Source organism: Nematolebias whitei, chromosome 11, assembly GCF_014905685.2.
Source record: "Nematolebias whitei isolate Nwh7 chromosome 11, NemWhi1, whole genome shotgun sequence".
Classification (NCBI taxonomy): Eukaryota; Metazoa; Chordata; class Actinopteri; order Cyprinodontiformes; family Rivulidae; genus Nematolebias; species Nematolebias whitei.
In genome coordinates this window covers 46,207,967-46,234,578 of record NC_056508.1, presented here as the reverse complement: position 1 = coordinate 46,234,578, position 26,612 = coordinate 46,207,967, and the positions used below count along the sequence as shown (strand labels likewise).

Genomic DNA, 26,612 nt, shown 5'->3' with positions numbered 1-26,612 from the left:
ACAAGGTTTATAGGCGCCCCCTAACGGACAGAACCCTCTACTGCAGCGCCATCAACAGACACAAGGTTTATAGGCGCCCCCTACCGGATAGAGCCCGCCACTGCAGCGCCATCAACAGACACAAGGTTTATAGGCGCCCCCTAACGGACAGAGCCCGCCACTGCAGCGCCATCAACAGACAAGGTTTATAGGCGCCCCCTAATGGACAGAACCCGCCACTGCAGCGCCATCAACAGACAAGGTTTATAGGCGCCCCCTAATGGACAGAACCCGCCACTGCAGCGCCATCAACAGACAAGGTTTATAGGCGCCCCCTACCGGACAGAACCCGCCACTGCAGTGGCACCAGAGGGAAGGTAAACTTCCACACAAAAACATTTTTGCACAGAACAGAGCAAGTCTCGAGCTACCCCTCATTGTTCCATTTTTTTACTTAAAAAAATCAGGTTTTTATTATTTTTAATATAATAGTTTTTTTTTCTTCTTCTTTCGGCTGCTCCCTGCGTTAGGGGTCGCCACAGCGAAGTAAGTTAAGTTTTAATATAATAGTAATAATTTTTATTTTTTAATTAAAAAAAAAAATTAAAGTAATGTCTCAAGTGACAATTTTACAGGTGTTCTGAAGTCATTATTTATTTATTATTTTATTTTAATGCTAGCTGCATTTCTCATTAATTTTCAAAGTTTGTATTGATTAGCTTTAGGAGAAACCACATTAGTTCAATAAGTGGCAGGCACTGACACATAAATCATTATGGACAAAAAATTAATTAAAAACACTCGCTCCAGAAACAAAACAGTTGAATAGTACACCAGTTAGCAAAGAACCATTTTAAACTTGCCATTTACAGACTTTTTCAGTGGCATATTACAAAACCACACAGTTTTATTTTTTAAATTATAGTTACATAAAAGCCAAATAAAATAGTATTTTTGCACAATCATAATAATTCCCCAAAGGTCATTAGTTTAATATTTTTTTTATTTATTTAAATCTTTATTTTACCAGGTAGATCCAGCTGAAATATGAAACTCTCCTATAAGTTACGAGAAGTTATAAATGCAACTACAAGATAATGCTTCTCTCAAGAAGTCCAGTCAGTTATTTCTATTTTATTTTTGAAGTTATTAATTTTATGTACTGAAAATAACAATTTATTTAATCTGCTTTTGTTGTTTTATATTTATTTATTTATTAACCTTTATTTAACTGGGCAAATCCCATTGAGATCACAGATGTGTTTTGCAAGGGAGGTTTATCAGTTTTTCAATTTCCCCCAAACCTCCAAGGACATATTTCAGACCTTGCTAAGATGACAGTTCTTCAGCTCATTTAGAATTTCCTTGTTGATTAAGAATCACAAATTGAAATGTGTGTTTTTACGTGTAGGCACGACAACAGTTTATTTCTTGGGTCAAAAATTGGTCACATTTAAGGACTGAAGTAAACGTGAGTGAAAAGTCAAATTTAATAGTAAGGTAAGGTCATTTAAAAACAACAAACGTGAACAAAAGTCATTCATAACAGATAAATAAATATGATAAATTAATGAGCATGAACTTTGTTGTTAAATCTGCTGCTGTTCCGCTCCTGTCCAGCAGAGGGCGCTCTGACAAACGGCATCAACCTGGACAGACAAAAAGCGGCGCATGCGTAGTAGTTTCCGGAATTGATACGATTTCTGGCTTCTATGATGATACGGTGAATATTTTCATACAGAACATTGTTGACTCCGTTTGTTTTTTTTTTATTATTTTTAAAGTTTCCGTCAGAAACCCGCAACTACTCGGCGCAGGGATATTATTTCTGTGAACCTGCCGCTCCTCCGCCGTTAAGATGAAGAAAAGTAGTTCCGAGAAGAAACCCAGCCATGTGGTGGCCTGGCTCAACAAGGCCGAGTGGGACCAGGTTCTGGAGTACCTGTACTCCAAGGATGTGGCCCTGCAGAGGTTCGCGCTGCACAGGATCTCGGCCTGGAGGGCTCGGTACGCCCACAGCACGCCCGTGGCCGTGGACTGCACGGCGGACCTGGTGAGGTGTCAGGTTCTGGACCGGTCCGGACAGCTGAACGGAGACGATCTGGTCCTGCTTTATGGGACGGCCCTGGTCCGGTTCGTGAACCAGATCACCGAGCGGCAGCAGGGGAAGGTAGCCCGGCCTCTGAGGCGGCTGGTCGGGAAACTGAACATCCCCGAGTGGGTCGTGGACCTGAGGCACAACTTCACCCACAGGAAGCTGCCCACCCTGAAGTGGAGCCGGAAGGGGTGCAAGGTGGTTCTGGAGTGGCTCCAGCAGGAGTTCTGGTCCAGGCAGCTGGGAGGGTGTCCTGAGGCCTGGGACTCCCAGTCTGATGATGAGGAGGAGGCTGAGCTGAAGCTCCTCACCAGACAGAAACAGATGGAGAACTACAAAACTGCCCGGAGTCTGCTGGTTTCTTATGAACAGGACCGGTACCAGAGCCTGGACGGGCTTCAGGAGGACAGGGAGAGGAGCCTGTGGAAGACCCCCCTGTCAGACCTGAGCTGGCTGCTGGGGGAGATCAAACAGTTTGCTCTGGAGTCCAGCGAGATGCTGGTGGACGTTCTGCTGGAGGACGGCTTTCTGGTTCCGACCCCGGAGCAGCTGGAAACCGTGGGCTGCGATCCTTCAAAGAACCCCAACCCCACAGAACCGCGACTCCCCCAGGTCTTCCTGCGGTTCTGGCTGCCCCTGCTGAAGGTGCTGAACTCTCTGTCGTTCGTGCACCTGCTCCTGGAGAAGCTGTTCGCAGAGCTGAAGCTGCTCGCCAACGAGCAGAACCACCACAGAACCTTCTACCTCTCTGCGTGGATCTCGGAGCTCCTCCTCTGCAACAAGTTCGAGTTCCGCTTTGAAACCAAGGTGCAGAAGAAGGCCTGGGCCAAGGACCGGATCTTTGTGAACCGGATCCAGCTGCGCTGGCATCAGCTGCTTTCGTCGTGCCTGGACGCCCCCTGCATCAGCACGCCTCACCTGCTGCGGTTGATCCTGGACGACATGGAGCACCCCCTCCCCCCGGAGACCCGTCAGAACCTGCTGCAGCTCTGCTCCATCTACACCCAGACGGCCCACACGGAGTCCGGCCCGGCCCAAGAGCGTCAGCAGCAGCCCCTCTACACCCTGGAGAGTCTGCACGAGAAGCAGATCCAGCTGTGGAGGAGCGCGGCGAGCTCGGACAGAACCAAGACCCCCCAGGAGCTGAAACGGGCCGAGGTTCTGGCTGAGAGGGCGAAGGCGCTCCGAGGTTCTCCCTGGCAGGTGTGCTCCGATAACGTCCCGTGGAAGAACTTTGCTCTTGGAAAAGTTCCCGGGCAGTCAGACGACCCGTCGTGCCTCATGGTGGAGGCTTATTCTCCGATGACCGTCTTCGACCAGCCGGTGGACCTGGACAGCACCGGGACCCAAAACGTCCCGGGAACCTCCGGTTCCACCAGAACAGCCGAAGGCCTCCTGTGGAGCCAAAGTGACGTCAGCAGGCTGAAGTCTGGACTGAAGCTTTTCTGAGTCGTGCTGTTGATGAAATGTTGACTCTGGTGTTCAGAACCAGAACCGGTCCGTTTCTCCTGCAGGGAGGGAGGACACGAAACGAGTCCAGCTCTGGACGCAGGAACCGTCAAATTCATGATCAGTTTGAGATTTTGTCGACAAAAGCTTCAGTGAATTTTGAAAATAGTTGTGAAATAAACAAATTTTCAGTTCACTCTTGTACAGGAAGATGAATTAAAACGTTTAGTTTCAAATGTCCCCAACACGTGTATGAAATGATAAAATACTTTTTAATGCTCATCTTTATGTTTCTGCTCCGAAACTCATGTGTTTTTAATTTCCACACTAGTTTTGTTGAAAGTCTAATATTTCTTCATAAATACAAACTATGACATGAAGTCTACCTGTCAACAAAATCTTGTTTAATAAAAAATAATTTCTTTGATTTGACAAAAGATAAATGTGATTAAATCTCCTTCATGACGACCAGTTTGTTTTGTTCAGTTTGAAACGTTTTGTGTAACTTGAATAAAATGTATTTTTTATTTTGACTTCTTTACTGAGCTGAATTGAGGCGCGTTGTTTTAAACGCCTAAACACAAACTGATTATAAAACAATTATTTTTTCACATCGTGTAAGAAGCATTTGGATGAAAACATTTCCTTAAACAACTTGACTAAAAAATATATTCTTGTAAAGTTCAAATGTTTTTTATAAATTCACCTAAATACAAAATTGACGTGGCTGCTGCTTAAAGCAAAGAATTAAAACAACTTTCTGGTTTGTCGCTGCACTTTATCGACCTCAGCCCGAGAAGTTTGATGCAGAGACAAATTACATTAAAAAGTAAAAATCATTAAAAACAATTAAACTTGCTAACGATTGATTAAACTTAGCAAAACAAAAAGGATTTAAACCAGAAAGTGTTGAAGTTGTAACTGAGCAGTTGTTCATGCGTTCACAGGAGACGCTTCAATTCATAGATACAAAAATAAACTTTCAATAGTTCAAGAGACATTAAAAGACAGAGGCAGTTATCTGAAAATTTAAAAAAAGCAACATCTTAAACTTAAGATAAATAAAAACATCCAAATGTTTTTTTTAAATAAACATAATTAGAAAGAAGTTCAAGATTTTATTTACTGGTTGGTGGCAGGAAGAGTTATGGACGACAAAGAGTTCATGTTTTTTCTTCTATAAAAGTAAAAAAATGATCAGAATGAGCCACAAATCTTACCCTAAAAATAAAAACACAAAATTAGTTTGTGGCTTCAACAAACTATAAAAGATTTAAAATACTTTGTCAGTAGAAAAACCTAAGAACTGTGTTAGAGAAGAGTTTAAATGCCTGACTCAGAAATATCTAGAGGTGAAAAGCTCCTCAGCATCTTCTGTCAGAGGCTGAAGGTCCACTCCCAGAACTGAACCAGCTCTCCTGATGAGCTCATCGAGTCTGTTGGCACCAGCTGTCTTCACCCTGCTGCCCCACCACACCACAGCGTAAAACATCTGCAGCATGGACCTGCAGAGACCACCGAGTGGTAGAACATCTGCAGCACTTCTTAACAGAGGAGGAGGCCTCAGATTTCCACTTTCAAAAATATACAATGCAACTTTAAAACAGATTCCCAGCCGGTTTTTCACACCTGATGGGAACAGAGGGGCCTCGACTGTGAATTAGAGGAACAAAGACTTTTGGGGGGCCCCTACGGTTAAGGTGTTTAGGTGTGAATTGCCAATCTACATGTGTGTGTGTGTCTTATCTCACTCAGCCGTATAACCTGAATCTCTCACTCTCTGCTCTTTGAATTGAGAAAGCTCCTCGGATGAGGAGCGAAACGTCTTCTGTTACAAATAAAGTCCCGTTGTTTTTGTAGTGAACGCGTTTTGAATTCATCATGTCCTGGATGACTGAGAATCTTCACCATCATGTCACAGATATACTCTAAAAAGAATCAGGAAGTATTCAAATTTTAGTTAGAGTCTTCAGGGAAACAAAACTGATTAAAATAATTTGATAATGGACAACAAACACAGAAGATAATGGACAGATTGACGTTCAGACTCACACTCCATACCTGGAGGTGGCGGTAAAACTCACCATGTGTTGTTTGACAACCGCCAATTAAAAACCAAAGAAGAAGAATTGCTTCGAAGAAGAAGAAAACACGTTTTTCTGTCGTTTTGCCGCCCAGACTCACTTAGACGTGACAGGTTTGGACAAAGATCAGTAATTCGTATAAAATTATCTGGTAGTTAGCTATTATTACAGCAGCTAAATCTCAAACTGGACGGTAAGTTCGTGTTAAAGACAAAACGTGAAAAAGTTGCGTCATTCGGCGGTTGTTTCCAATGGTTTAGCTAAGCTAGCTGCGAGTTGAGGGAATTATTTTTGTTTGAACTTAATTTATGCACAACAAGATGCTGGACCTTACAAGATTTTTTTTGTAAACCTCTAATACAAACAGTAGGGTAACCTATTTTAATTTTAGATGTATTTATCCGAACGCTACACTTGGAAGAGTGATGCTAAGCTAACCTCGGCCTAATGCTAACCAATAACCCATAATATTTTTACAAACAGAATATTTATATCCGTTTGTTTTATCGATAGTTTTATGTCGAAAAGCTTCTCTGGCGTTAATTTTTGGTTTTAGGTTCGTAATAAATTAATAAAAACCGTATTTTTTGGTTAAATTAAAATACGTCGTTTTAAGCTAACGGCGTTAGCATCGAGATACGTTGGTCAAACGTTTCCGGAAACACTTTAGGGACTGGGCTGTTTTTTTATTTTATTTAATTAAATAATTGTAACACGTTGCATTGTCTTTTTTTTGCAGGTGTGGAAATAAAAGATCTCTGATCGGTGTCTTTGTGGTCCAGCCGTCACCACAATGATCACCAGAAGAAGAAGCCGCATCATGAACATCCCAGACGTGCAGTCAGAGGAGGTTGAGGTGGAAGATGTTGTGGTTGAAGATCTCCTGATACCATCTGAGGAGTTCCCTGCCGATCAGACGGAACCTGCTGGAACAGAGCTAGATAACCTGTTTGAAGACCTAAAATGGACTCTAGAGAAAGATGGTTCCTCTTCGCTCTTTGACATTGACCTAGCCGATCTTTGCGAATATGACGTCACAAGCCAAAACTCCGGCATCGAAGTTTCGTCTGCCTCGTCTCCGGAGAGAACGCCATCTGACTTGAGGATGAGGAGCAGACAGAACCAGTCGAACCACATAAATAAAAACGCCATCGCTGCCAGAATGAATCGTCTCAAGAAGAAAGAATACGTCAACAGCCTGGAGAACCAAGTGGGCGTCCTCTCAACAGAAAACACTGTGCTCAAACGGGACAACTCTCAGCTGACAAAACGGGTGGAGGAGTTGGAAGATGAAACCAGGTATCTGAGGGCTGTGCTGGCCAATGAGAGCATGTTAGCCCAGCTCTTGTCCAGGCTGAGCGGTGTGAATGGGATGAAATTATCTTCCTCGCTTTTCCAGGGGCCTGGCTCAAACGACCACGATTACGCGTTGCCCAGGAAGCGGGTGAAAGTGGCAGAGAAAGAGACATCCGGTGGCGTGTGTCTGCACGTGGACAAGAACCACGTGTCAGTGGAGTTCTGCACAAAGTGTGCAGAGAGTGCAAGCACGGCGCTCAAAATGTAGGGTCAAGTACTTCTCTCTGTTTTCTGATATTGACACTGAGCCGCTGCAGGGAAGATGAACTGAATTAAGATTACATAAGAACTGCAGAATGTGCATGTCATTGTTTTTGTTTTTATGATGGGTTGAGTACACGTTACTGCTAAACCTTGTTGACAGTTTCTTCTAGGTCGCTCCACCCTGTGGGATGAGTGGCTTTCTGAACATCTTTACCCGCTTGGCTCCATGGTAAGGATCAGACCAGAAGACTTTCTGTTGTTTTTCTACAGGCCTCAGCGCTCAGCAGCAACTGTAGTACTTTTATTTTCATACATTTGCTGGTCCCAGTCAGTGGATCTTGAGCACTCTGTTCAAATCTTTTGTTGTACTAAAGATTGATTTTAGTTAACATGTAAAAGCCAAAGTATGCTAAGATGATAAAATGATGGTGATGGTCCACAAAGAGTTATTTTAAATTCTCTCAAATTGGAAATAAACATTATTGAATTATTATTGATTATTTACATATATTTTGTTTTGGTAAGAATTGTTCTCTTTGTGAACCAGCGCCTTTGTACAGAAGAACACTCATTTAGCGCCACCTATTTTTCTTTATGCTAAAGTGGATTCTGCTGATGGAGGTGAAGAGGCTGGACACGCTGCTGCTGCCTGGTATTTTTTTAAAGGTAGTATCGGTAACAAACGGTATATGGAATTTATACTTTACCAACATTGTGCAACACCTGTAGCTGTTGATGCTGTCAGCATTTTTTTTTTTAATTACAGATGCTCCTTTACTGGGAGCGACGCTGAAGCAGCCTTTAGACCCATTGTAAATATTTATATATGGAAATGTACGTAAAGATACACAAACTGCTGTCAGTTGAGTTTTCATCATGTTTAATAAACTGTAAATGTTTGAGGATTGTTGAACAAATAAATCTCATTTACTTTATGTTTGAGTATCAAATATCCTGAGTCTTGTTCTGTGCTGTTGATATTAATGCATCTCTTTTTCTCTTTCTGAACAGCAAGCTCTGCCGATAAAGGCCTAAGTTTTCCTGAACATTTGGGTCAAGTCTGGTAAAGGTTGTCAGAACAAATGAACAAGTCCTCATTTGGTGGAAACACACAGAAAGCAGGGTCATACAGAGTTAACGTCCTGTTCACAGGGGGGCCCTACGAGGTCCTGACAAAAAATAAATAAATTCAATGAGTTTGGACAAATATGGAAAAGCCAAACAAATCAAATAGTTGCGCAAATTGGCAGCGCTGTGTTTAAAAGTATCGTTCAATGTTGGACCAGTCCAAAAGAAGTCCTTTCTTTTCCCCTGCATTAAATAAATAAAAATTGACAATACTACCTTTTTACCAACGGAAACATCTGAAGTGACAATAACTTCGTTGAATTCTGACTAATTTGAAACGTTCATATTTATACTCTGATCTGTTGAGAGTAAAATTCAGACAAGAGCTTATGTCTGACGTTTCAAACTTTTAAATCATATTTGGAAAACCACTAGAGAAAATGTTTAAACCATTTTAACAAATTTAGCAGGAATGTTTGTTTTGTTTTGTTTGACTTAATATTTTGCCATAAGCATCGTTTTAAATTATAAACTTTATTTACCCCTGGGGTTGCCAACTTCTGGAAATTGTAAAACAAAATATTAGTGAGCAAACTAAATTATTTTCATGTCATGAAGATTCACATATTTTAGGTTTTATCACATTCAGATAAATTAATACAATATTTTAGTTTGAATTGTTGAGTGGTAGACTTTTGTAATAGACATATTAAAATAAAAACTGAGCTACGTCACTTCAATTTCTCAAAAATTTAAGTAAAAGCTAAAATCAGCCAAATAACCCCCCCAGTTGTATGTCTTGTGTAAAATTGTTTCATTCCGAGGTGCATTGTAAACAAACTCTTATAAGAACTCCAGTTCAAATCATAAATATTTGAACGTCCTGATTCATGCTCGATAATCCAGGTGAAAAAACAAAAGTGAAGTCAGGTCAGCTGGATAGATTAAAAAACCCAGAAACGTTTTGTCTTTTATCCAAAACACTGTCTGTCTGAGGAGCTGCAATTAACTGTCTTATAAATGGCATCTCATAGTGGATCAACCAGTTTGCTGGTGACGGCCAGAACTGGTCACATGATAAAGGAGGACCATCAGCGTAACAATCACCAGTAATCTTAACAATAGATCGTTGGCGCCCTGATGGCCACTTGCTATTCACAGGGGCTAAGTGATACTAGCAATAACAGCATTGTAAGAAGGTGACAATTGGACACTGAGATCACTTTCAGGGATGAAGATGTGCACATCCTTGATGGAGAAGAATATTTGAGAAAGTGAAGGAAGCCATCTTTGTGAAGAGAAACCATTAAACACAAGCCTCTGTGTTAAACTGTCCTCTTACATTGCTGTTATTGCTACTTTCACTCAGCCCCCTGTGAATAGCAAACAGCCTTCAGGGCACTAACGATTGGACGTTCGACTGATGGTCCTCCGTTATCACGTGAACAGTTCTGGATATCAACAACAAACTGGTGGATCCACTACGAGAAGGTGCTATTTATAAAACTGTTAGGTGCACCTCCTCAGACTGAATAAGTATTTTGGATAAAAGACTAAATGTTTCAACAAGTTTTTATATTTGTCCTAAAGACCTGACTTGACTTTGTTTAGTTTAATGTTTTATTTAGAGAGAGATCAACAGAGATCTTGGCTAGAAGTGGCTGAAATGAGCTTCCTTAGCAAGGTGGCCGAGCTCAACCTTATGTTGTTTGTCATGTGCAGGTTAACACCGTGTCAACAATGAAATGTTCAAGATGAGAAGAACCGATTTGACTCGCTAAAAACTAAATAACAAACGAAATACTAAAGCTGGGCTAATCAACAAAACTGCTCAGGAGGCCACGCTTTCTGAAAGTCAGCAGCTCGGGGGCCGAACATCCAGCAATTAGTCATTATGTAAATAAACCAAGTCTTAATGATCTGTTGCCTTTAAAGTTAGTTTGTTTTATTGCTTTGTAATATTGTGTACTCAATGGTGCATCTATAAAAGTTAGTGAGGATGCTTGTGTTCGTACCAAACTTTTTTAGTCTTGGGAAGTACCGGTAGTCTTTGTTGGCTTCTTGACCACAGTGTCATGTACGGTTAATGGCCAGGACAGATCCTCAGTGATGTGAACGTCGAGGAACTTGAAGGTGTTGACCTGCCTCCACCTCAGCGTTCATGTAGATGGTGGAGTGATGGCCTCCAAGCCGTTTCCTGAAGTCCACGATCATCTCTATGTTTTGCTGACATTTAGAGAGGTTAGTTTTGATAGTTTGCTCAAAGCTCTTCATGATGACAGATGTGAGTGCTATGGGCCGAAAGTCATTAAGGCAGGACGCTGCAGAGGTCTTTGGGATGGGGACAACCGTGGAGGTCTTGAAGATTGTGGGCACAGTAGACTGGCTCAGACAGGTTAAAGATGCTGGTAAACACCTTGGTGAGTTGGTCAGCACACACTGAGCACCCATCCTGGGATTCCATCCAGCTCTGGTTCTTTGCGAGGGTTCATCTTGAACGTCCATCTCACTGTAGCAGTGTCTGCAGAGTGTGGCGTCCTCACTGTCCACATGTCTGGTGTCGTGTGTTGGTTGCATGAAACTGGGTGTAGAATGTGTTGAGCTTGTCTGGAAATGATGCGCTGCTCAGCTCCACAGACCTGTTCCTTCTCTTGTAGTCTGATGCAGTGTAGTCCATGCTAAACGCGCCTCGGGTCATTTCTGTCGGGCAGATCCTACACGCTCCTTGTTTCCTCTGAGAGGTCCTCGCGGTCTTTCTGAGGTCGTACTTGGCTGCTCTGTAGGCCTCAGAGTCTCCAGATCCAAAGGCAGTGGCGCATGTTAAGTTGAGCACAAACCTCTTGCCTAACCCATGGGTTCTGGTTCGGGTAAGTGCGGATGGAGGTTTTAGGCACATCATGGGGGCCGAGATGGGGTAGAGGCAGGGCAGCTAACTCGGGACCTGAAAGTCTCAGGAGATGTTCCAGGTTTGATCCCCCATCATTGCGCATCTCATAGTGTCTGAGCAGCACACCCTATCCCCAATCTGCTCCCTGGGCACTTTCAATAGCTGCCCACTGCTCCACCTGGGGGTGGATGGGCTAAATGCAGAGCCAATTTCTCCATTGTATGGGAACATATAATGATGACAACACATAATGCAGTATTATTATTGTTAATGTACTTTCCCATGTAGCCTATGACAGAGTCTGCACGTGTTGTCACCACCAGCTGAGTGCAAACATCTGCCAATCAGTTGGAGATCAGGTAAGGAGCTCGGAGTAGAGCCGCTGCACCTCCACGTCAAAATGAGTCAGTTGAGGTTCATCTGATAAGCACACCTCCCTGTAGAGTTTTGGAGGACCCACAAAGGACCCATGAGTCTGGAGAGATTGTGTATCTGGCCTGGGAAGACCTCTAGGTCCTCCAGAACGAGCTGAAAAGTGTAGTTGGAGAGCGGGAGGTCAGGGTTTTTCTCCTGGACCTTCTGCCTTTGCAGCCTGATTATAGATGAGCAGTAGAAGATGGATGGAACATCAGCAGGACATCCTGAAAGTTTAGTTCTGGCTTTCAGAAATAAATTGCAGGAGGTCTGTGATCATGGTTCAGCTTGTTGAAGCGTAAAATGTGTTCGCCTGTATTTTTTCTGTTTCCACCACAGATGATCTGCTGACGTACATTCAGACAGTTTGAATCTGTGTGTTTTTTTTTTTTTTATATTTTGAAAGTTGCTTCTTCAGACTTTTGGTTGGACAGTTAAACAAAGAGTTGTAATAACTGGAAACGAGACTTGATAGAGTTTGTAGCAGACGGGGCCGCAAGAGTGAGTACAGCTATTTTCAAATGTTGACGGACCCAGAGAAAGACCAGACTGGTTCTCGCTGTAATTTTCATCGTGTCCAGGTTCAGAGGTCCAGCTGAACAAGTTCTGCCACTGAAAGAGCTGGTCCTAATCTGTCCATCTGATTTAAGTTTACTTTGTCAAAATTTCAGACGTTGAACAACTTTTAGCTGCTACAAGTAGTTCAGGAGTTCTGTTGGGTCGACTTGATATTTAGGTAAATTCAGAGCCGTCCTGTGGTGTTTAAACTAGTCTATAAGTTTATATCTGCTTTTGTGTCAGTTTTGCTTAACGTTTAAAGTTTTAGAGTTTTTGTGGTTGGCACGGTGTACAGTAGCAGATAGCTGTAGCACTTAAGGGAAAAATCAATGTTTTTTTACTGGAGTAACAGTGAGATTCAAAACTTCAAAGTTTATAAAATGACATTTGAATGGACCACTTGTAAAGTTTTGGGACTGAAATTCATTTGGTCTTGACCTGGCTCTGACTAGCCATTAGCTCGTCGAGACCGTTCAAAGATCTGAGGTTGACCCTTTTTTATTGGTGCCAGTTCAGAACCAGTCCTGATCCAGGTTTTCAACGTGCGGTCCAACTTAGTTGAAGAGAAGTGGACGCTGGACTGGTTAGTACTGGATCTTTTACATTACTTTTATTTTTTTTTAAATTAAACTATTATAAGCCATGTTCGTATAAAACACGCCTCTTAAACAATGTTACAATACTGCACACGAAAGCTTGACGTGATGCTTGTTAATGTTATTGTTAAAAAGTTTTTTTATTCTGAAAATAAAAAGTACAAAATTGTTTTGTGTATGGTCTCAAATGTTTTGAGCAGTAAAGTAAGTTTTCAGGAAGAAAAATGACAAAATTAAATAAAAAAAAAATGCAACATTTTGCTAAAGGCTTACTTAGTTCAACATTCTCAGTAATTTCAAATGTCAAAATTTAAAATATACGTTTTAAATGTGACACGTCTGTAAAAAGCTGGGCTTGGGACAACAAGTTAAAAAAAAAATTGGAATAAAAAACAGCTGGAGAAACATTTTGTAATTTGGTTAATAAGTCAGGACGGCATGAAAAGCGTTTTAGAAGTAAAGATGGGTCGAGGTTCACCGGTCTGAAAATTTATGAAATGGAACAATTTCAGAATAAAGGTCAACAGAAAGCTGAAGACTTGAATCTCCAGTTCATAATCTCATCAACAGATTGGAATAATCTGTAGAAATCTCAGCTCAAAGGACGAGGCTGAAGGTCAACACTGGATGGTCCTTCAGGCCCTCAGGGGCCACTGCATTAAAACCAGGTCCGTTTTTTGTTGTTTTGGATATTTATGTGTAACCATGACAACAATTATTTTTTTTTTACAACCGGAAGTAGCTGATTTAACACCTCAAAAGCTGTAATAATATTTCAGCTACAGCCCCAAATCTCAAATGAGTTGAAAAGGAGACGCCGTAGATGCGTTCCCGTCTCCCTGCTATGCTTGAGTGCCTGACCACTGAGATGCTCGTAACAGCAGAAGAACGAGATCGTCCCCCGACACCTGCAGCCAGCTGTCCGCTGCGACGAGGAGCTCAGCTGCTGGGAGGAGTTCTGCCCAGGGGAACCGAGAGGCCGGACGGATCGTAAGTCCTCTGCGGCCAATTTCTTTGGATCCGCTGTGGGATGGACCTTTACAACAGGTCCTGCCTACAGCCGTCAGTAACTATAACATTTCTTAATTAAACGATAACGAGTTACATTTAATTTCCCTTTGGAATTAATGAAGCATTTTGAATTTGGATTCTGTTCTGGGCTCAGGAACACTTCTACAGGTCATTGTCTGTAAACATTTCATTCACACATGCTTAAAGCTCTATCAGACAAAGAACAAACCAGATGTGAACACCTCCCAGAACCGCTGCCGTCTTCTCTGGACGAGCTTGTTTCAAACGGACTGAGGTGAAGTCCAGAACTGTTGTCACAGATCCAAATGTGAGATCCTGTTTGGAAACCACGAATGTTACGTCCTCCGTACTAAAGAGGAGGGATCCTCCAGCCAGTTGACAGCTCTCAAGCCTGCCTCTCTGGTGGTGTAGGGGTGCATTAGGGCACGGGCAGCTTACCCATGTGGAAAGGGTTCATTAATACAGAAAATTAAAGGTTTTAGAGCAACATCTTTTTCCATCCAGTAAAGAGGAGCCAAGACTCCAGACCAGAATGGGACATTTGCTCTAAAACCTCCAACAGCTGGTCTCAGGTCCTGGATGTTCGCAGGTCCTGAATGTTCACAGGTCCTGGATGTTCACAGGTCCTGGATGTTCACAGACTGCTGTTAAAGATGCTTCTCAGAGGAAACATGGAGCTGGAACAACTGTTGCTGCCATAAAACTAAATTCCCTCATCCTTTCCCAAAATGTTCATCTTACATTTGACGTTTTCTGTGTTTTAATGAGTGGTGCTGTAGCTCAGCGGTCTTGTAATCCTGAAGCCGCAGGTTTGAATCCAGTCAGTAAAAGCATCAGATGTTCGCTCACTGGTGGCACATGGAGGGAGCAGGCCAAAGAAAAGCAACTACAATCTACTGGGAATAAAATATGGGTTTATAAGATTTGAAAAATAAAGTTCGGAGGTTTTATCTACATTTTATACAAACTTTTTGTGTCAGTCGAAGATTTCTGATGAGAAGGACCCGAACAAACAACACAGGACCACACAGACTTTGTCAAAGTTATTATTGTAGAATACTTTGATGTATTTTTCTTTCATACAGACAAAAGGTGTTGGACTTATTTCCCAATAAATTCTCTTAGATTTCAATACAGATTTAGTCTACAGTATACAGGTGTGTTCTTTCTCATATATAGATATTTATTCGCTTAAATAACAGGCAGGTAACTTTAATATATTTAATCTTCTTTTATGTTTTTTCTCTTTTTTTCCAAACTTTTTTTTTTTTACATCTTTTTGTTTTAATTTCAGCACAGGGCTGCGCTTTCTGTCAGCAGAGCGGCGCTGCGTTGTGCGAGAAGGGGGGACCGACCCGCAGGTGAGATTTGTAGCAGAACGTAGAATGAACGAAACAAACCGTGTCCCCTCGACTAACTTGGCAGTAAACACTGGTGGCAGATCTAAAAGAGCAGCCTAAACAATGCGAGGAGGCACTGCACTTCTGCAGTCTCTAGCTCTGCGTCCCCCCCACCCCCCCAGTTCCTCCCTCCCCACTTCATCAGATACTTTAAATGAGGTACGATTCTGTCACCTGTTATTTACAGAGCGGCGTCTCCGAAGTTTCTCCGCACGCTTCAGGGGCTGCTGGGCGGGCAGAAAACGCAGCCTCAGAGTACCTCAGGAGAATGTGCAACTGTCTCTTGTCCATCAGTGGGAGCACCGGTGGAGAAAATCAAGAATTAATAATCATATTAATTATAATATACAAGCGCCTCCATTTAGTTGTTCCTCTCTTTACAAAAAGCAAATAGGAATAAAAGAAAGAAACATAAAAAAAAGTGTAACAGGAACATAGTACCTGTAAATCAAAGATGCACATGTGCACATTTGGGCGATCTGTACAGTTGTGGTGCAGTTATACTTTTTTGATAAATATATTCTTTTTCACATTGTGTTTCGCCTTCTGTGGAACTGTCTCACAACAGAACGTGGACGGATGGACCGAGACGCCTGGAGCTGCACAGTCAAATGTACACCACTGCAGATGATGCCCCCGTCGTTTGGCGTGTGCGTCTCCTACAGATCCGACTGGAATGACATGTTTGTGTGTCTGCGTGTGCGATGAAGAGGAAGAAAGCGGACGTGGAGAGAGAACAGCACACAGAAGTGACAGAAGCCTAAATGAGTTACCGACACACAAAGAGTGACATCAATGATACCAAATGCATGCGTTAAAACAGACAGACCGATACAGGATCACCGCCCGCTGCGCCGGCAGGTGACGACGACGATGAGCGCCAGAGAAGATGAGTTCTGTACAGGTGTGTGCGTGAGGAGGGGGGTTCCCAGAGAGCCCTGCAAACGTCCTGGAACAAGTGGCAGGACAGACGTGTGGCTCGTGTCCACACGGCAGTCTGTTGCATATTGTCTGCCTTCCTCTGGGGCAGGGCCAGTTCGGAGGGGGAGGGGTCAGGTTCAGCAATGGAACGCTCTGAGGCAACGTGACATCAGCGGTTTACCCACACCTAGTGCAACACGGACACTGGGGGTGGGGGGCTCGCTCACACCTGGTCTGGAATGTTATGAGCCGTGGGAATGTTGAGGCGACGGCGGGCAATGACGCCACGAGCTGGGCACATGTACGATGGTTGGACGTGAAGCCCTTTAAAAAACAGGGGGGGGGGGGGGCACCTTGTCAATTTTTGTTTGCTTCTATGTGGAAACTGGATGAAAAAGAAAAGAGCAGCAATTTTAACAAACCAAAGGAAGCCAGCGAGGCATCTTTAAGTTACTAATTAAAATCTCCTTTAACGGATCTGTGATGATCTGTCCACACAAAACAAACCCATCTGTTTGGGAGGGTTCTGTCAAATTTCCACTGTTATGGTAAAGCCTGGTGGGCGGAGCCTCGTTGGAGCTGACCAATCAGAAAGCATCCGGGGCTCCTTGGCAACTTTTTAAAAACGTGTAAACATTCAGGAGCAGAAAACACTGGTGGCATTTTTTTAAACCAGTTTATAGAAACCGGGGCAGCCGACGGTCAAATACTACTGATTCTTTTTCATTTACTTTTTATGGTCAGTGCACGTTTATAATTTAACAAAACAAAACGATAACTGCCAAGCTTCGATAAGCAAATCTTTACCAACCACTAGAAGAACTTAAACCTGAGAATAACAGTATTCTTATCTTGAAAACTAAATCATGGGCTCCAGTAAGCTCGCTGTAGCAACTGCCTACTTAATAATCGATTAAATACAGAAAGACATGGCTAATTGCAGATTATTAAAAACTTATTGGTCACTTTTATGTGTAAAAAAATACCCAACAACCTAAAACAGATATCTCTTCCTGCAGATCAGCTTGGAACTGCAAATATTTCAAATTTAAAATAAATTCAGTGAGTGAGATTTGAAGGGACCTAGGCACCTTGAATAATACTTAATAATAATATATCAATAAAGGTTAATTTTTTAGACACAAGAAGTTTCTAGCTCTTAAATGAAATATAATATGAGTTTTAAAGTTGTTGGTAGGTCTTCAGACTAACAGAAAAGCTATCGTAGGGGGATTTTCTGTAAATTATGATGAATAATACGCTCACTTTGTGACGATGTGGGGGCGTGCACGAGCGCTCTGGTTGTACCTGATAATCCTGAGCCAGCTGGGTCTTTTAGGTCAAACTGAACTCTGACATTAGAAATAAATTAAGCCTGATGTGATCGAGCAGGTGGCCGAGGGGGAGATTTTACTAACAGAACAAATGAAATGACCCTCTGGGTACACGGTGCAGCCGACCCAATGGAACATGAGTGGGAGCGAGGTGAGTGCACGTTAAAGGACCGTCGTCTGTGCGTGCGATGGCATTTAAAGGGTTAATGCTTCACTAGCGTTCAGCTTTTTTCTAAAATAAAATAAAAGAACACACCCGTCGACCTGAAGGGCAGAAGGGACGAGATGAAGTGAAGAAAAGAAGGAGCATCAGGAGACGGCAGGACGCAACAGAAAAACCCAAACGTGTGCGAGCGTGTTCACACACACACACACACACACACACACACTCATCGTGATGTAACGGGTCCGAGTGGACCGGGCTGGAAAAACACACAAATTATTCCAACAGCAAGAGTTACAAATGGGACGCCCCCCGACTTTTAGCTCTGCAGCCGTTCTATTTACGATCAAGAGTTAAATAAATAGCGTTTTTGTAATTTCTGTTTTTGTCTTTTTTTTTTTTTCTTTAAATGAGACGAGACACGTGCACAGACTGAAAAAGTAGGGCGATGCAAAAATAAAGTGATGTTGGGAAACAAATGAGCATCGTTATGTTTAGAAAAATATGTTTTGGGGGTGGACATGGTTGAAATCTGAGACAAAATTATTTCACATGTATCGCAAAGCAGTGCGCTTGAAGTGGTTGCAGTCAGGTAGGTGGTGACGGCGTGAGTCGGCCCCCGCAGCCTCGATGTGTCGAGGGATAAATGGGTTGGTTTGGGTGTCTGCTCCCCGTCTTCCCTCCCCATTCAAATCGTTGCTCAGGACAAGGAAGCGAGTGTGGAATGAGTGTGACGTCGAGCGAAGCCTGGTGGGGTTGTGCCCAGAGCAGATGGGTGGGGGGTGGGGGGGCACTGAGAGGGCTGGAGGAAGGCAAATGGAGGAAAAGTTGTTGCAAGCAAAAGTCTCCGATCATCGTCCACTCCCTCCTGTGCCTCCTCGGTCCTTTGCTCCGTCCTGTGAGCTCATGTGAGGCAGGCTGGATGAAAATGTCACTGTGTGTCCTCAGCCCTCTGTGGTACCCCCCCCCCCCCCCCCATCATCCTTCACCCTGACCCGGTTATAAAGAGGTCTCCACACAGAAGAGGTGGGCCAGGTGAGGGGCAGGGAGTTTGTCTCTGCCATGACGGTTGTGTTGGCGTTTGTGGCAGCGGCTCTGGGTCACATCTTTACTCAGGCTGTTTTTGTTGCAGACGGTCGAGTTGCCGCCGCTGTTGCTGTTGTTGTTATTGTTGTTTCGGTTGCACGGTGTCACTGGGAGGCTGTACTGGCGGTAAGGACGAGTAGGCCTGGTGCGGGCCGGGGGTTGAGCGGGCGGAGGTGGCGGCTTGCGAAGGGCCGGATGCAGGTGCTGGTATCTGCTGAGCTCTGACTCGTCGTCCACGTCCGTGTCGTCAATCAGCGGGATGTTGTGGATAAGGTCGTTGATGAGGAACTCTGGGTGGGCCATGAAGTTGTGGATGGAGTTACGGGATTCTGGTTTCTCACAGCCCTCGTACAGCGAACTACGGAAGGCTTTCACCACTCGCATCTGCAGAGACGGAGGACAAGAGAGAGAGACGACAAGAAAGAGAAAAAGTGAATATATAACAAACGGAAGAGAGGGACACGGGAAACCCAGAAACAGACAGACGTGTCCTCCAGAAGACAAACAGTGAAAAACTGACAGACACTCAGGACCAGGTGGGGACAATTTATTGAAGGGCAAATTATTTTCACAGCTAGGACGTTTAGGAAGCTGAAACTATTCTCATGTGACAGATTTAAATGCAAAAAATAAAGAATTATACGGAACAAAAGGAATATTGTTTTATAATTTTAAGTTAAGAGTTAAAATCTTGAGCCAGACGGCAACTTGTCCCGGCATCTAAAGCGTCAGTTTATCAGTCATTTTTGTTAAGCATCTTTAAAAAACAAATAATAGTCTTGTGTTTTGATCTCTATATGACAAAAAACATTTTTTTATATCTCTTTATCTGTCTATTTGACACAGTGGAGGATAAAGTTACTAGAAATGATTGACATTTAACAACAAAGAGCCTGTTTCATTGTTATGCTGATGACTGTCAGATTTATCTGCATTTAAAACCCAACAGTTCGTGCACAGTTCACCCTCTGTTAAAATGTCTTGATGACATTAAGGCATGGATGGACTCATTTTTTAAAAAGTTTTAATGATCAGAAAACTGGAGTTATTGTGTTTAGCCCCAGCTCTACGGCGGTCCCTGGTAATCTTGACTCTCTTCATATCTTAATCGGTCTGTTTCAAACATCAGGATGGTTTTAGACTCTGACTTTAAAAAGTTTAATAAACAGATTAACTCTGTTCTGCAGAAAAGTTTATTCTAGTTAAGGCAGATAGCTAAACTTAACTCCACGTTGACCAGATCTGACCTTGAAAAAACAGTCCATGCCTTCATTACAACCTGTATGGACTACTGTAATGCTCTTTATGTTGAGGTCGGGTCTCATTTTCACGTCTCCAACTCGTCCTAAATGCTGCAGCTCAGCTCTTAACACTCGTCGGTTTGATCATATTTCACCAGTTTTGTTCTCCCTTCACTGGCTCCCTGTGCGTGTCAGAATAGATTTTAAAATTCTCGTGTTGACCTTTAAGTGCCTAAATGACCTTGCACCTTTATATCTTTATGACCTACTTGAACCATATGTTCGGGTGCTGAGATCATCAGAGCAGCTGCTTTTGGTTGTACCACAAACCAGACTGAAGCTCAGAGGAGATCGGGCTTTTTCAGTCGTGGGCTCTAAACTCTGGAGCAATCTGCCCCCCGCCCCCCCAACATTAGACAGGCCACTTCACTTCCTGTTTTTAAATCTTTTCTAAAAACACACCTGTTTTCTCTGATGTTTAACACAGTGTGATCTGATTTAGTATTTCATTGTTTTGTTTTTATTTTTGATGCTTTAATTACTTTTTTATTTAATTACTGCCATTGACTTTATTGTTAACAGCTGCTGTTTATAAATTAAATGTATTAACAGTTGCTGTTTTTAAATGCACTTTATAAATAGATTTGACTTGTCCACACAGTGCTTAACTGACAAATAAAAAAAGAGCTTAGATGTTATGCTCTATAACTTGGAAAACAAGAATAAATCATGGTTTTACTAAAACATAAAACAATCATTGTTCAACAAAAAAAACATTTTTTTAATTAGTTCAGCTTATTGTACTGCTTAGCTTGGCTAAAAGTCACAACATTACACTAACAAGATTTGTATCAAACTTATCAAATAATTCTCCAATAGTAAAATTATGAAATATGTTAAAGGATAAAACGTTTGTTATTTGGGGACAGATGGGCTGTTATGAAGAAACTATCAGAATCACAAACTTCAGAGATTTTACAGCTACAGAAAACATATTCAAGCTTTATTTATATTATTTTACTCAAACTTTTATGTCACAATATCTACAGCTAACAAACGCTCATAATTCTAGCTGCTGAAGACAACGTTAGCACAAGACTCACATTATTAAGATAATTATATTATAAATATATCATTATTATAAGCCAACTAGATTATTTAATTTTGAACAGAGACAAAGTAACCATTTACAAATTAACTTTATGTTAAAGTTATGCTAACTAGCAAACATTTAACTCCTATAACAAAAGCTAAAACAGTGAAAGCTTTAGACTTTGTAAAAGTTGATCTTCGTCGCTATTTTCTATAAAGATTTTGTTTTTCCAAGATGAAAGTAAACAATTAAAGCCAAGTTTTAGCTAATATCAAAAAATTGTTTTATGAAAATTGTTTATCAAATTTTTCTTCTAAAACAAAACTAAATCTTCACTGATTTTTCTCCGACGTGATTACTGACCTCATGGGGGGGACACTTCTCAAACCGTGTCTTTATTTTTCTGTCATGTTAGGAACATGTTACGTCCAACAGCCACCTGATCCTGTGTGTCTCCAACAAACAAAACGTTTTAAAAAAAGTCTCAAAATGAGTTGGATGATGACAAGTTTGGTCAGTTCTCACACACCAGTCAGACGTCAGGAGACGAGAACACTCAGCAGCCGCCATCACAAATAACGCAGAAGCTGCAAACGCACATGGGTAATGTGTGTGTGTGTTGTATATGGTAGCACTCATACCTCTCACTGGATCACAAATAAGCACACACACGGTTGTTAGGCACAAATGGAGAAGAAGCAGGGATGATGAGTGTTAGTTTCATGTAGAGTAAAATAAGAACCGAATAAAGCAGTGTCCACACACACACACAAAAAGAGGCATGCGGCAGCAGTGTGTGACTGAGTGAACCAGCAGCTGAAGTCGTCTCCACATCGTGCGGCTCGGCAGCTGATGTCTGCATGCACCAGACAGCTGTCAGTCACGGGGGGCTGTTTGTTAAAGAGAGCTGGCTCAAACACACAAAAACACATCGAGAGCCAAAGAGTGAGTCAGTCAGCAGCTTCATCTCCACACGCGCGCACACACGCATGCACGTGTGCAGAACATACTGCAGCCATGCAGCGGCGAGGAACAGAGAGCAGAGTGACTGAAAGGATGCTGATGATGAAGTTTCTGCAGAAAATTAAAATTAAAACTTGCAAAACAAAAAAAAAGTGACATCCCAGAGAATCAGCAGGTTAGAACAGCGTGTGACTGTTAGAATGCTGGAAACAGAAGGTGACTGGTTCAAAGGCCCGAGTGAAGCAGCACACAGAGAGGCAACCGGCTCATGCTGAATCAGATCTGTGTCAGGAACGCTCTCCTTCACACACACACACACACGCACACCAGAGTGAGTTATATGTGTATTCTTCAAGGTGCATGGTGTCTGCGTGCAGAAACACATTCCTTTGCCATGGAAGTTGCTCCATGCACCCGCCCCTCAAACACAAATAGAAGAAAAAAGCAGCAGCATGAGCTCAAAAGAAACAAAGACAGTTCGGTGCAAACCTACAAACAGGCAGAGCCCTACATAGAGACAGTTTAACCAGATGAGCCCAGAGGAGGAGACGCTTTACGTCGACTGCAACACCGACGGGTCCAAACTGTGATTATGAGGTGGATGGTCAGACGGTTGAATGGATCAGTGCTGCAGCTGGCCAAACGACGAGCAGTCTCTATATTTGACTCTGGCTTGTGTGTACTAAGAGACAGACGGGTGTACAGACAGACAGACAGACAGACAGACGGTCAAGCAGTAGCTTCAGTGCTTATCTGTTTTTCCAAAGAGCCTGTCAGAGAGCAGAAAATCACCTCGTGCACACTGACGAGGTTTCAGAGCGTTACTTTCTCACTTCATCAGTGCTTGGTTTGTTTGTTTGCATTTTGTCTCCATGGAAAGAGTAAACTTTCGAGTATATGTCGCCCACAATGTGACCCGACGGGTCAGAAGGTCAGCGCACTGCTGTGTTTCACTAACCCCCCCACCCACTTCCCTCATTTCTCGTCTGCTTTATACAGCAGCGTTTGATGGAAAAACGGGGAGGGTTAAAGTTTGAGGAGAAAATAGGCGCTGCAAGGGAGAGAAGCTGCTGTGTGCAAAACAACTGCTGATGAGAAGAGCTGCAACATAAACACAGGGAGAAGCTGTGAGGTAGATGGCTCCTCATGGGCGGGACTTCCCAACAGTGACGCTCAACATGACGCTCTTATGGCCCAACTGTGACCCGCTGCGATACCGTTCTTTTTCCCGTTCACTCACATCCCGTTAAAGGAGCTCAGATCTTTGTTTTGCAACAAAAATAAAAAGTTTAAGGCATAAGCAAGGAGCTGAAGATGGGTTTAAATTAGACCTAAACATCAAAGTCTTCTTCATTTTTCCCGTCCAGAACAAAACAAAACTTTCTACCTGATAAACAGGAAACAGGCAAATTTTGTTTCCAGTTCTGGACTATTTATAATCAACTGAACACAGATTTGGCAGTAAACACCTAAAAGACGATGAAACTGACAACAGAACGTTGCTTCATACTACAGCAGGCCGCACAGAATCCTGGGTATTGGGGTTTTGCACTGAATGCTGATAACTGTGGACAAACATCAGCTCAAGGCGAGATGTAAGTTAGTCCTGATGACATAAGAAATTATTTGCAATTGGGAGAATTTTATATGAGCCCCCTCCCTCACCATTCATAACCTCCCTACACGAACCATGGCTTCCGTCCTGCGTGAGACTCAGTTTCCTAAAGAAACATCAAAATACAAACAAAGATAAATCTGTTGGTCCCCTTACTGAAACTGTCTTCTGTCCCACTGTATGTCTTTAGTATATGACAGAGGAAATAAAAATGTGTGTGTGTGTGTGTGGGGGGGGGGGATTGTTTATTTATTTTACAAAGATATGCTAAAATAATATTGACAAATGTGTTAATGCCTCAAAGAAACTATTAATTATTGCATTCTAGTCATGTTTTAAACTAAATAGTTGACCTTAATTTGTATATCAAGCGCCTTTAAGGTTTATTATTATTTTTAATTATTAAAACTACAACAAGAGAAATGTTTGTGTATTCACATTACGTATCCAAACAATGGCGCTAATTTGTCAAAATAACAACGATCAAAATGTCGAAAAGACAGTCCAATTTACTTTCATTAAAAAAAAAAGGTTTTTCATTGTCCTTAGTTGGACAACCGAGGACTGAAGCGCCTGAAGGCGGAGGAGACTGGAGGAGCGAGTGGTGGGGGTGAGAGCCGAGCTAACCAGGCAGGAGCCTCCACGAACAGACGGAGGAGGCGCCTGGAGGTTTCACATGTGGAGTTGGACAACATTGAGCAGGACAGAGAATTCAGCGGAGAAGAGTCGGCTCGGAACTGTCAAGTGTGTGTGTGTGTGTGTGTGGGGGGGGGGGGGGGGGGGGGGTAGGATGCTTGACAGAAGTGTTTACAAATGTAGGTAAACGTAGATGTTTAACAACCCGTTAAATACACCAGAATGCAGGAAACCGCATCTATTTTATTAAAAATTTCTGTCACTTCGGCTGTTTCTGCAGGTAAACAAACACGTGTGGAAGTTGGCATCAAGTCACAAGTTTAGCTTTCAGATTTTAAATTCCAGGAAGGAAAATTGTGCAAAATTAGTTTCTTATTTTATGAGAGCTTTTGAACCAGTCAAAGTCTACGACTTTACAGTGTGTACTTTAAATTCAATCTAATTCCTTTTATCTGGTAATTAAAAGTTTACACAATTTAACATGTTACACGTTTATAATAATAATAATAATAATAATGTCATCACAATGTCAGAACTGTATGTTTCCATACAATGGCGAAATTAGTCTCTGCATTTAACCCATCCACCACCAGGTGGTGCAGTGGGCAGCTATTGAAAGTGCCGGGGGGCATTTTGGGGATGAGGCGTGCTGCCCAGAGAAGCCACGTGATGTGCAGTGACTGGGGATCGAACCTGGGACTTTCAGGTCCCAAGCCGGCTGCCCTGTTTTACTCTCTGCATTTCAAGGCTCTGGAAACTTAATTTTGTACCAAAATCCGATGAAAATGTAATTTATCCTGACAATATAACTTCGCAAAAAATCCTGTGAATCACAGATTAACTTCTTTCCCAGAATTAATGAACTCGAAACGAGCCAACATTCTAAGAGCATGAAGATAATTAACTTTAAGCATTAGCCTGTTGGCGTTTTGAGCGTGTTTGCATGCTGACATGAGCATTAGTATGAAGCACGACTGTGCCTGAACACTCGGAGCTGCTGGCGAGGCTGCAGACTCTCCGGCCAGTTAAAAGTTTCTGTGCAACAACAGAATGTGAATAAAACAACAGGGCTGCACAAACACATTGGCTGGCTCTGGTGGTTTTATAGGATTAGATGATAAAACGAAAACACAAAACATCTTCTGAAATATCCTTTGAGTATAATCAACTATTTAAATTCTGCACCCGTTCCACCCCCGCCCCATTTCTGCTCTGACAGTTGAAACAAACAAGAATGATGGTGCGTTTTGTTTGCCCATGGGCTGCTGTTCAACATGAAGTGACTCAGAGAAGCAAACCTGCATCACATAAAACACAAAGTTTGCTTGCTCCTTCACATTCGTTCGTTTGTCTGAATGCATTTGTTTCCCCATCAGGGAACGAACCAAAAAGAAAAATGTGTCACAGTCCAGATTTAAACACAACAACCTCCTCAAATTACGATGAATTAATTGAAAGAGCAAGCAATGAGCTGTCAGAGGTAAGACCTCAACCTCGGTGAACTTAGACTCGACATCCTTACTTCAGCTCCTTTCATTATTTTTACCTTGAGTGGCAGCCAATCCTGAAGCTTTCAACAATAAAAGAATCGCTTTTATGGTAAAATATTGTAAAATTATGTTTTTTTTTCTAAACATGAAGCCCAGGTTATTCCCTGTGACTGCGCAGGAGAATAATGAGGCTGTCAGCAGCGCCGACTCGGGCCTCTCTATTTCTGCGCCTACAGGTGATGGACAAAGGTGAGGAGGAAGTCAGCGTGGAGTGGAATGAGGCAGGAGGAGGTGATGGAAAGGTAAGGATAAGCAACTGAGAGGGCAAATGAAGACAGTCAAACGAAGAGACATGCGTGCACAGTCTGCTACACAAGCACACGAGTGAGTCAAACTGCGGCTCTCCGATATGGCAGCAAATGCACATTGCTTCTTAGCACGCTTTCAAACAGACACACGCAGAACTGACGTACAGAAAAGAGGAAAAAACCAAGAGAAAACATGAGGGATGGTAGCTACTCCAGTAAGGACATGGCAGGATGAAAAAAAGGATGAGGGAGAAGATTAAAAAAGTAAAAGATAATTTAAAATAAAAGAAAACTTACTAAATAAATCTTATCAGAACGCTAAACGAGAGCCTGTATTTAGATCTGTTAAAATCTAAATAGCTCCACAAAACAACAGCTCTACACAAGAAGAACAACTGGAGGACATTTCGAGGAATATTTCTTCAAACAGGAAACCTGCATCAATTCATAAATACAGAGCGAAGAGCTGTGATGGAGAGAAAGGATGAAAAAAACAAAGAGAGAAAGAGAAATCAGGAGCTTTTGAAGACATCGGGGCAAACTTGTTACAGCGGAGCTGGAAATACATTAACAACCAGTCGACAACACTGCAGCACCGAACACCAGTGAGAGCAGGAGAAGAGGAAGGAAGACGGAAAAG

The 26,612-nt window shown here is 42.5% G+C and overlaps 3 protein-coding genes across 3 annotated transcripts in view; 2 read left to right on the top strand and 1 right to left on the bottom strand.

Annotated features, from left to right (window-relative positions):
• Nucleotides 1-1,672: 1,672 nt before the first annotated feature.
• On the top strand, nt 1,673-3,760 carry las1l (LAS1 like ribosome biogenesis factor). Its single transcript, XM_037684425.1, has one exon. The coding sequence runs from the start codon at nt 1,838-1,840 to the stop codon at nt 3,521-3,523; it is 1,686 nt and encodes a 561-aa protein (XP_037540353.1). The 5' UTR covers nt 1,673-1,837; the 3' UTR covers nt 3,524-3,760.
• A 2,667-nt stretch (nt 3,761-6,427) lies between these two features.
• On the top strand, nt 6,428-8,202 carry crebzf (CREB/ATF bZIP transcription factor). The gene is given in 4 exon segments (XM_037684552.1): nt 6,428-7,177; nt 7,328-7,396; nt 7,771-7,842; nt 8,179-8,202. Coding segments are annotated over 4 exon segments (915 nt in total).
• Nucleotides 8,203-17,930: 9,728 nt separating this feature from the next.
• atp2b3b (ATPase plasma membrane Ca2+ transporting 3b) overlaps nt 17,931-26,612 on the bottom strand; it is a 67,805-nt gene continuing 59,123 nt past the window's right edge. The window contains exon 27 of the mRNA XM_037685052.1: nt 17,931-19,010. Within this exon, the coding sequence (XP_037540980.1) occupies nt 18,540-19,010 (471 nt within the window). The 3' untranslated portion in view covers nt 17,931-18,539. The remainder of the gene's footprint in view (nt 19,011-26,612) is intronic.

What these genes read in the sequence shown, in the direction of transcription:
- las1l (XM_037684425.1), top strand. Translation starts at nt 1,838, where the DNA reads ATGAAGAAAAGTAGTTCCGAGAAGAAACCCAGCCATGTGGTGGCCTGG.